Below are 12,147 nucleotides of genomic sequence, written 5' to 3' on the forward strand. Positions count from 1 at the left end.
TGATTTTGAAGACGGTGACAATCGTGAAATAAAAAGTGTATACTTAAAAATGCTTCAGTGATACAAAGATGAAAACCCACCATCCCCTTGTACTCCAAGTGTAACACTGGCCTGTGCCCAGGACCTTGCCCCTACGGCCTGGGTTGAAACTGCGGCGGTAGCCTGAGTAGGGTGCGCACACAGAAGATACAAGTCAACTGCTACCCAGATCAACAGTCAGGAAGAGTTAATAAGTTCTTGGATTTATCTTACTGTGACTGTTGGCACCTCTGAAGCTGGTGGGGTTTTCGGGCGGGTGGGTGCAGGCGTCTGTGAAGCCACAGGCTGCTGCGGTTCCTGCTGCGGTGCTGACAACGCATCGGTACTGGGGGGAAAATGAGAAGAAGAATGAAAACAAAAACTAAGGACAGATATTACAAAAGGACACAAATAGTAACTACAATAAAATTGAATCTTAAAGGTTTGGTGTTACTCAAAATGAAGGTTAATCAGTGCAAGCACAACATTGAAATAAGTATATATTACAAAGCAGTGTACCTCTTTGGGTCTGCTTGTTCCTGTTTGCTTGCCCATCCTGTGCCGTCTTTGGGAACGAGCGAGACGTTGGGATCGTTGCCTTTATTCTCTGCCTTCAGACTTGGCAAATTGGCAGGGGGTGGCATACGCCGGGCAGAAGCAACTTTACCGAGAGACTGCAAGCCATGGCGGGGGGGAACTGATAAAAAAACAGAGACCATTTATTAGGAGGGAGTATGGGAAACAATATAAGACCTTAATCATCATGTCATACAAATGTACAGGTTGTACAAAGTTGTGTAAATGGATGTGATGTTCTGTGGAACTCTATAAAAGGTAAAGAAAATACTTTTGAATTAGAAAAAATGTATTGTGCTGAATATCTAACACTTTTGTTTCCAGAGGGTAGAAAAATGCAGCTGCACAAAGCTGCACTTAAGTGTTAAGTGTTAGAGGGTACATTTCAGACGTATAGGACAGCTGCTTGGAACAAATGGCCAGGCCCTAAATAATCTAGACTAGGGATCAAGCACAAGTCACCAACTTTATAAAAGCAAAGCTCTGGGTCAGCTGACAAAAAACGGATAAATGTTGTGCAAAATGTTGGTCAATGTGGCAAACAACTTGAACTAATAAAATTAACTTTTAAGATGCTACACTATATTCCTCCTTTTTGCACATCTGTATTAACTGAAAATTATGGGTGCAGACAATTATCGGGCCAACATTAGGAATTATGACGTCACACATAAATCTGATAACGCACATTTCCAAACAACAAAAACGCTCCAGTGAGGCGAAATTACCCATAATTTATTGTAATGAGATTGGTAAAAGAGTTTTTATTAGGGGTTCTGATCAGATATGAATATTGGTCTGTTATCAACCAAAAAACATGTATCGGATTATATTGGCATGCATCAAAAATGCTAAATATTAGCATTCGCAGTCCACTACAGGCTACGCTCCAGCAATTACATCCAGCAGCGAGCGGATCCAGCATGCAGAGCCCACGTCATAACTGTAGATGAGTACAAAAAGCAAGTAGTAAGAGCGATGTCGGCCGAGTGGCTTTCGTAAAGTCAAAAAACTGACCAATATAAGTTTCAAATATAGGCTACTTTCTATTAGAAATGGTAACGGCAGAGGACGCATGTGCATGTACGAGCCAGTCTGCCCTACAACAAGATAGAAAAAAAGAAGGAGCTTAATGACTATGTCGGACTTGCACAAAGCTCTTCGGGTAAAACGTCACTAACAGGTAAAATTGGGCAAATTGCAAACGGCACGTTTGAAAGATGTATGAAGGAAGGCAGGATTGGTTTATAAAAATCTCCGCCATTGCCTCCATGGTTTGATTTAAATTTTTGGGACTAATGCAGTTCCCAAATGTACAAAAACAGATACCAATAGTTAAAAAAAGTTTGTCTTGCGCAATAGGTCTCCCTGTGTGTTAAAATGTCCTGTTCTGGTCAGAATGGCTGTGTACTGATTTCCCACATTACACATTCAAGTGCAGAACTCGTCTTCCTAAAACAGACAAAAAGGTGAGGCATTCAGCGTGGTAGCGGAGATCTAGTCGCACAGAAGTGCAATGCTGTCCTGCGGCGGACCGCATCGGTGGTGCGCAGAGGTAATTTCTAGACACCAGCGGGCCACCCTGCCTCCTAGCCTTAATCCCTTGTGGTGCTATGCACCTGTTTGTAAGTAATTAAAGTATGTATGAATTGTGCTGATAGATATCGGTATAGGATAATACTCAAGGCTGCTATATCAGTATCGAAAGTTGCATTGAGACACCCCTAGTTTTTAGTTTTCTTAGTAAAGCAAAACACTACCATACACTGTCGCTAACTTTTGCGGTCAAATCCTTTTTCAGCAACAAAAATGTTGCTATCTTTATTGTGAATGAGTTTATATTGTATTGTGATTATTGTGTGTCCTGAGCCTTATATTATATTTCGTATTGTATCATACGTTTCGTTACACACCTAAGGGTTAAAGTAAGAGAATCAGGCGCTTCCTTTATCCTACATGCATGCTGTAAGCCTGCGGTAAAATGTCTTTGAGCTCACAGGGTGTCCCGATCATGTGGAACCTTTATACCGTTTCGAAGTAGAGCTTGTGCGTGCTATTTACACCAAATGTTCTGCAAACATTCCGCGAGGAAAAAATATTGAGCTTCAACACAAACCTGAAATGCCAGCATCGCTACAACTGTGTTTGGAAGGCTACAAAGACGCCTGCTGCTAAGCCGGCCGCAAAGAAAGACTCAGGGCTTGTTGTGTTCGCCAGTGTAAAAAGTTTACCAAAGTGGGGATTCCCCGAAAATTAGGCTTTATCTGTGGTTGTACGTATTTTTACACATCAGATACTGGTTTCTTGTCAGAATACTCACCAACAGGCTTTTGTGCTTCAAGGCTCTTTCCTTTGTATGTATCAAACAGGTTGAGAGACGCATACTTGGTTTTGCCTTCCTTCCCCTTTGCAGTTTGCCCAGAGCGCTCTGACATTGCGCTGTCCGCTCATCGAGTATGGTGAACTCTGAGACTGTGGGAGGTAAAGAGATGGCAGTACGTTACCCACTTGAAAAAAAAAAGAGAGACGTACCAGGGACAAAGATGCTTCATATGACTCAAATATCCATGCACTGCTTATGTTTTATGAAAAATACATGTCTACAATGACAGCACACTTAGCTAAATTGCATAAATACTAGGCTAAAATTCATACAAACATTTGACTGATAACTTGTTTCAAAAAGATCATTGAAAACCAGTAATGTGTTTTGTCAAACCATATTTTTAGTGTGCTCATTTCTACTGTAATTGTTTTTATTAAATCCTTTTCAGTTATGTAACAATCAAACAATTTTGGTCCCATTATTGACACCTCGGGTACATCGCAAAGTGTTACCGGTAAATGTTTTTTCATGAATTTTGGAAAATTGTGAAATAATTGGTTTGACTGTTGTCTTGTAAATCCGTACAACTTCTGCTATTTGTTTCTGTTTCTTTTGGAATGTACCTGTTTGAAATGATAAAATGATGATATAAGTTAGTGGTTCTGAAATATCATTTTTTTATTGTCCCACAATATTCCGTAAAAATCAGTTGATATTTTAGGTTTGCATTCATTCATAGTATTTTTTCTTTCTTTTTCGGTCACACCAGTAAGGGACACCGAGGTTGGATTCCTATTACAGAGTAAGTATTGAATTTTTCAACTTTGTTGATGTTGTCTTTTTGTTTTGTTTTACATTGTCATATAAAATATTGAGTACAATCTGCTTTTTAGAACCATTTCTGGTCATTCAGAATGCCCAATGTTGCTCTAATATAGTTTTTTGTTCTTGTCTAAAAAGAAATAATAAATCTGCTGCCCTGATAATTAGTAAATATATTATCAATTAGCGTGGCAAAGTGGCATGTTATTCTGCTTGGTCTTGTGATTTTAGAATTTTGACTTGTGCTATAAATTGTGCAAATTGCATTTTGCCTGTCAAGGTAAAAAATACCAATAGTGAACTCTCCAGATATGAATATTACCTTCGGTCTTATTTCTGAGTTCTGTATATACGCAACTCACAACATGATTTTTGCTTCTTCTTTTTTTTTTAATTACATATCTCAATCGTTAAAACATTCTAAGTAAGATATTATCCTAAAAACCTAAAAAGGTTTATCATTTGATGCGAAGTATTGTAACATTAAATGGTTTAACTTTATCCTAATTAATTTTATATCACTACATAGTTTGTCAGATGTTAGAGAATACATTTCAAAGCACACGATGCACAACTCAACACTTCACAATGTATCGCTGTAATGAAAAAGGGGGAAAGGAGAAACAGTTGCTATGACAACACTTTACACATTTTTTCCCCTCTGTATCTTGCCTTGATAGATGGTTGACACCATAGCAACTGAGAGGACTTTAACTCATTGTACTGCACATCAGCCAGAGTGTGAATTACTGTTAATTACAAATTATATATAAATGACAATAGAACCATTTTAACATAGATTACAGGTTGCTCCTCCTTTGCCTGCTGACATATGACGATACAATATTTAGCATATTTGTACAATAATATCCCCCTCTGTGGGATAAATAAGTCAAACCGGATGTTGCGCACAGCCCTGGTATTGGGAATATGCCACTATGGAGGCAAGGATTGGTAATGTAAAAGCAGCTCCACACTGTGGATGGACAGACCTTTTCCGTACCTGCTAACTCGGGATGCTACACTGCATTGACGACGTGCTCGTTGCAGTTTGTTACAGCTTGATGCGCTCAATTTTGCAAGACGTGGTTAAAACTTGTCATCAGTATGCATAATCACGATAAGATGATACAGTTTAAATCTACATTGTAGGCTAAATTTATTTTGTTTCCATCGTACATTTGTATACTGTTTAGATCGCGCAATCCCACTGAGAAGTGTCGGAAAGCAAGATATAACACCTAGACAACTCAGTTATCATGATCAGCTCAGTGTTAAAAAAAGGATTAAACGAATTGGTACCGTTGAGTATCTGTATCGATTTTGAGGTGGTTGGATTTGACTATCAGTTCAAATGTGAAAGGCGAAATAACATACGCAATATTGTTTTATTTAGCCAAAGATATGTGTCCTACAAATACTGTGAGCAGTAGGGCTGGTTAAAATAATTTATTTAAATGGTAAAGGATAATAAATGATAATGATTTGATTGATTTTGCATTGATATTTTTTCATTTTTAGCTATATCTTTTCATTTTTAGCTACCGTATATCTTTCACAGGGCATAAAATCAAATATTCCCCACTTGCTCCGTGGTCTTGTGCATGGATGGACTTACTAACAGTATATATTACCCGATTCCCAGCGCACTATGAAGATACAAACAGCATTTTTTGGCAAAGACTTACGAGAAAGATTTTTTCACTGTGCAGCTATGATACAAAACTATGTTAAGATCATGCAACGTAAACATCTGACTGAAACGGTTAATGATTGTATTTGTAACGGAGAGTCTTGTACAATCACAGCTAAAGAAAGGACGGCTGGTACTTTTGTTTAAATATTCATCTCCCGGATGGAGCAGTGTCATGTGCGCCCCACACTTCCCGGTCTTAACAAATATTCCTGCACTAACAAAATAAGATTTCCAGAAAGACACCTTACATCAGTGGTTCTAAACTTTTTTCATCAAGTCCCACCTCAGAAAACACTTGGCTCTCGAAGTACCACCATAATGATCAACAATTCAATACAGTAGCGTAGTAGGTGTAAGTATTCATTAAAACAAGGCAGAAGTTTTATTTAACAAGTATATTTAATAGTTTTAGCCACTATAACACTACACACAGTTTGAACAGTAACAGTGTGTGAATATTTAGGTAATATTAGGCGTACGAATAGATGCAGCCCGTACCACAGTTTGAGAATCACTGCTTTACATATTTACCTCTTTTTTTGCACTTGAAGAAACCATACCTTGTGCTATTTGCAGTAATTAACTGTTGCAATACAATTACACTTTCAGTTTAAGCTGTCCAAAGTTTTATGTGATGAAGAAGAAAAAAATGTATGTACAAAAAAACAAAGTACATTTATATTTTGTAACAGATCTGAGACATTTTTAATATTTAAGTCTGGATCGAATGGTGACTAATCAATTTAGAGGCTCATGAATTTAAATCAAAACTCAGCAAAGGCATATTTATGATTTGTTTTGTGTTTCAAGTTTAATTTCAAAATGAAAGCTTAATTCATATATGTTTAAAATAGAGAGACATATTTTACCTAACATACGGAATAATCGGATATGAAAATTGATTTTTTTAATAATTGTGATGTATTCATATTATAACCCTGAAATATGAGGTCTATGAGTATTGAAATGTTTTCATGCTAGCTAAAACGAACGGTCTGTCTGAGACCATTGTCATGAAAGTCCATGAAAATTGTGTAAATTTTATGTTCAAATAGTATCATTCTTATGCACAATGGTTCGATCAAAATGGTGTTTAATTATGTTATAATCACTCGCCATACAGCAATAGATATCTGTCTCTTACCTGACCGCTTCTATGTTAGCTACCTCTCTTTGTTTATAATGTATATTTTCTGCTGGATCTACTCTCTATTTTATGCTGCAGCTGTTACATGTACTGTAATATTGTACATGGTAAATGGGATTTGTTATATATTGTATATATTATATAAAAATATAATATATCAGTATATATTATATACTGTATATATTATATATATACATATATATAATATGTAAATATTATATATATATATATATATATAAAATATGTTATATTTTATATTGCTACTATGGTACATTTTTTGTTTACTTTATACCTGCATTATCCTTTCCATCCTTTGTAACTGAGCTACTGCGTGGAACAATTTCCCTTGTAGATCAATAAAGTTTATCTAAGTCTAAGTTTTTAAACCATTCAGCTTGTATTCAAAACGGTATGCCTATTCTCTAACTAGCTCTTGCCGCTAATTAACTAAATGAAATAAATTCATCAAGTTCTTATTTCTTTCATTAAATGATTTTCTTTGCTGAACTAATCCATTTGCTTTTTATTTCATGCATTTATGACAAATGAGGGAACTCGTTCATTTTCCAAAATATCAGTCACTCATTTCTCTACCGCCTTCATGGACAACTCAAGACAAAAAAGCAACTGATTCTTAACCTTAAAAAATGTGTAGCTCCCAAAATATTTCGCCTATCAAAAAGTTCCAGTACCATTGTATGGTTTATTTCCAAGGTCTTTAAAAATGGTATCAATTGCTTTGAGATGTTTTGCATTTGAAATGTTATGTCACATACCAAATTAAATCAACTCTTGAATTTTTATTCTCATTAGACTAGGGTTGTACGGTATACCGGTACTAGTATAGTACCGCGATACTAATGAATAATTTTCGGTACTATACCGACTCTAAAAAGTACCGGTCCCCGTAAATTTGTGGTATCATCCAAAACTAACGTAAAGCATCCAAACAAGAGAAGAATAAGTGATTATTACATTTTAACAGAAGTGAAGATACAACATGTTAAAAAAGAAAGTCAGCAGATATTAAACAGTAAATGAACAAGTAGATTAATAATAATTTTTTTACAGTTGCCCCTTATAATTTTGACAAAATAATACAATACGAAATTACACAATGTTACTGCATACGTCAGCAGCTAAATTAGGAGCCTTTGTTTGTTTACTTACTTACTACTGAAAAAAAAGTTGTCTCGTATGTTCACTATTTTATTTAAGGACAAAATTGCAATAAGAAACATATGTTTAATGTACCGTAAGATTGGTTGTTAAAATAAAGCCAATAATGACATTTTTAGTATATGGATTAAATTGTAGACTCTGTCAGCTCATTCCAGTGACCACTATTTCTCATAGCCATAACAATAGAAGTAAACCTTTATTAAAAGGGAAAAATTGTCATCTAAAGTGTACAAGTTTTAGTATAGCCTGTAGAGGCCCGATGATCTGGAATGAGATTGATAGCTCTATAAAAGAATCAAATTCTCTAAACATTTTTTAAAAGCGTTTTAAGCTAAATGTATTGCGACATTATGCTTAGTACTTTTAACACACCCCTTATGGTTGAGGAATTCACATTAGTTGCATAATTTGGGTCTTGACCGCTGTATGTATGATGAGATCATCACAGATATTCAAGATGCAACCTTTTAATCAAATTTGAATAATAGGATATTGAAACTGATTTGGGGGATTTAAAGATTCCTTTTTTATTTATAAATTAAATTGTAAATGGGTATTTGGTGGGTAGATTTTGAAATGTATTGTATTGTATATTATATAATGATGTATATTTTAACTGTGGGTCCCTCTCCATAAACTGTGTGCTTCTCGGGATGAGCTTTTTGCAGAACGGACTCTGATATTAACAAAAGAAACAATAATGAAATATAAAACTGTGTTTGTCTGTAAATAAATAAATCAATATTTCAGTAAGAAATAAATATTTCAGTTGTGGTCCCCTTTATTTAGAATAGTACCGAAAAGTATCTAAATACATTTTGGTACCGGTACCAAAATATTGGTATCGGGGCAACCCTACATTAGACCAAATTCATGTAGAGATGTCCGATATTATCGGCCGATAAAAATGCTTTAAAATGTAATATCGGAAATTATCGGTATCGGTTTCAACCTCCCGATTTTCCCGGGAGACTCCCGAATTTCAGTGCCCCTCCCAAGGCAACCATTCTCCCGAATTTCCACCCGGATAACATTATTGGGGGCGTGCCTTAATGGCACTGCCTTTAGCATCCTCTACATCATGTCGTCACTTCCGCTTTTCCTCCATACAAACAGCGTGCCGGCCCAGTCACATAATATATGCAGCTTTTACACACACATAAGTGAATGCGATGCATACTTGATCAACAACCATACAGGTCACACTGAGGATACAGGTCACACTGAGGGTGGCCGTACAAACAACTTTTAACACTGTTACAAATATGCGCCACACTGTAAACCCACACCAAACAAGAATGACAAATACATTTCGGGAGAACATCCGCACCGTAACACAGATTAAACACAACAGAACAAATACCCAGAACCCCTTGCAGCAGTAACTCTTCCGGGACACTATAATATACACCACCAACCCACCCCAATCCCCCGAATTCGGAGGTCTCAAGGTTGGCAAGTATGCTGTAGTATACTCTGGACTGAAGCTGTGTGCCTTCATTGTTTTTGTAGCTGTTTTGAAGCACGTTAAAAAAAAAAAAAAAAATTCACTTTGTGAAAGTCAGAGTATAGTATTTCCCATAGTTGTAGTGGGTATTAGGATTATCTCAGGGAGAGCATGTCCCAAATTCCAAGCTGCTGTTTTGAGGCATGTTAAAAACAATAATGCACTTTGTGACTTCCATAATAAATATGGCAGTGCCATGTTGGCACTTTTTTCCATAACTGGAGTTGAAGTTGTTCTCTTATTTTGGAAATTGATTGATCGATTGAAACTTGTATTAGTAGATTGCACAGTACAATACATATTCCGTACAATTGACCACTAAATGGTAACACACGAATACATTTTACAACTTGTTTAAGTCGGGGTCCAGGGTAATCAATTAATGGTAAAGTTACATTGCATCCAGCGGGGCATCACAACAAAATTAGGCATAATAATGTGTCAATTCCACGACTGCATATATCGGTATCGGTTGATATCGGAATCGGTAATTAAGAGTTGGACAATATCGGCAAAAAAGCCATTATCGGACATCTCTAAATGCATGTATATCGAAATTGAAACTAACCATGGCCCTTGCACTACCGTCAACAGTCTCTTGCCAGTTTACAGTAACATTGTACTTGCATTACATACGGAAGGCTCACTGGACGTATGTCTTACATCACTGTTAAATAAAGCAATTTTAAGATTGACAGTCAACAATCGTGCACGTATGCAGTATTGCCAATAAATACCATGGGGACGTTCGCTTCTGTCTACAACACAAAACGATGACAAAGCAACCCATTTTAAAGTGCATGCAAAATGTTCAAACGGACAGATGAGATTAGAAAATTAGGCCGTGGGTTGCTGGCCAACTGTAAGGGATTAAAAAGGGGTGCCAGCAGCTCCGCTACAAAGCCTTAGACTACCATCGAGGCCTTACCTAACAATAAAGTTATCACCTGCCATTGCAACGCGAACACAGTAGCATAAACGCAGGGATTTGTACAAACACAATCGTTTAAACAACAACGACTTTTTTATTGCGTGTAGCATCGATGCTAACAGAAGCTAGTTGGCAGGCCCCTGTTTGTTCGCGTTGGGAGGGGGACTGCGTTGATGTTTCATAATACACAACAACTTGCGGGTAACCACTTGGAAATTCACAATCCCAATCCCCTGGCTTTGCTCGACATCACACGTTAAAAAGCAGCCCGCCGGAAACGCTCCTTGTCAACATGTTTGGCTACACATAATCGCTTGTAAATACGAGAAGACTCGTAGAGAACGGAACAAAATGGCGCTGGTGAAAAGGCCCAGGATTTTTTTTCTTCTTTTACCGTTAACATTTAGCTATGCCGGTTTGGACAAGTAGAAGCACAAAACAACAATTACATGACTCAAAAGCATTATTTATGTTGGCCCGAGTTGGTTTATCGGAATTTGACACGGAATTGGCGACAATTCACACTAGTGGGACACCGAGCGAGCTGCTGTAATGTTTAGCAATATCACTGTGTTTATTAATACACCAACACTGTCAAATAACTCCACTATCACTATCATAGTTAATAATTGTGTTTAATTAATGCATACTATTATTTTGGGGGATTTAAACGACGCTTGACGAGAATCAGCATGCTAAGCTAAAGCGGTGCTAGAAACAACAACCGAGACTTGTTTAGAATCCAACATACAGGCTCCTTATTCAACACCATCTTCATGTAGACTTTCAACGCAACGCGACGAATACGTGCCGAGTTTTAGTCAAATATCGACTACTTTCCCAGCGACTGACCTGGTCTTATCCCGACTTGTCTCGACGTTGAATCGCAGAATGAGGGTTACGGTTAGCTTTGCTAGCACGTAGCTGCCTAGCAAGTGACCTAGCTAGCGGAGCAACGTTCTCCCCCCCTGCATACTATAGTCACACACATAGCATTAGCATCGTCGTCATAGATGTGAGCGGAGGAACACAAAGACAGTTATGTTGCTTACTTGCACTCCCGTTCTTTTAGTCCCCCACAAAACAAATGAAAAGGGGCAGAAATAAACGGTTAAAAAAAAAAAGTGTACTCGAACTGTCACCTAAAAAAAAGCCTTCCAAGGCTACTGGGTAAGTTTGAGAGATAGGAGCCGTTAGGACCCGAAGAGTAAAGTAATAATAATAAAAAATACTATGACTCTGACCTATATCATTGAAAAGGAAAAACTATTTTAAGAATGGGATTTTCTAATTGGGATAAATATAAATGTGTTTGTGGATATGAGTTGTCTAAATAGTAAATCATATTATAGCGTGCACAGTGAGGGTGTTCAAGTCAAATACTTTTCTACACACATTTGTTTTGGACATATTCGGATTAAATATATTCAAATACATGTCAATATATTTTCAGTTCAATTTCAGTTTATTTCGAACATGCATACGACATGAATTGATTAACGTGGATCCCGACTTAAACAAGTTGAAAAACGTATTCGGGTGTTACCATTGATTGATTGATTGATTGATTGAAACTTTTATTAGTAGATTGCACAGTACAGTATATTCCGTACAATTGACCACTAAATGGTAACATCCGAATAAGTTTTTCAACTTGTTTAAGTCGGGGTCCACTGATCCATGATACAGATACTATCATCATAATCAGGGGCGCCGAAAAGGGGGGGTAAAGGAGACCGATTCTAGGGGCCCATGATGGAGGGGGGCCCAAAGAGGCCCCTAATGATGATGAAATTATAATACAGAAAAAATAATGACACTGTGTTGGGGGCCCTGTAAAGATTCTTTTCATGGGGCCCAAAATCCCGAGCGGCGCCCCTGATCATAATACAGTCATCACACAAAATAATCATCAGAGTATATACATTGAATTATTTACATT

General features: G+C 37.1%; 1 protein-coding gene across 2 annotated transcripts in view; it reads right to left on the bottom strand.

Moving 5' to 3' along the window:
- prrc2a (proline-rich coiled-coil 2A) overlaps positions 1-11,419 on the bottom strand; it is a 29,840-nt gene extending 18,421 nt beyond the window's left edge. Inside the window, exons 1-5 of one of the 2 annotated variants that reach the window (XM_061982635.2) lie at positions 11,258-11,419; positions 2,915-3,066; positions 538-715; positions 253-364; positions 81-162 (exon numbers count right to left, since the gene is read on the bottom strand). In XM_061982635.2, coding sequence (XP_061838619.1) covers positions 81-162; positions 253-364; positions 538-715; positions 2,915-3,029 — 487 coding nt within the window. In that variant the 5' untranslated portion in view covers positions 3,030-3,066; positions 11,258-11,419. Of the gene's footprint in view, positions 1-80; positions 163-252; positions 365-537; positions 716-2,914; positions 3,067-11,057; positions 11,223-11,257 lie in introns of those variants that run through there. The other variant, XM_061982634.1, reaches the window with a different exon arrangement.
- Positions 11,420-12,147: the final 728 nt, after the last annotated feature.

Source organism: Nerophis lumbriciformis, linkage group LG21, assembly GCF_033978685.3.
Source record: "Nerophis lumbriciformis linkage group LG21, RoL_Nlum_v2.1, whole genome shotgun sequence".
Lineage (NCBI taxonomy): Eukaryota > Metazoa > Chordata > Actinopteri > Syngnathiformes > Syngnathidae > Nerophis > Nerophis lumbriciformis.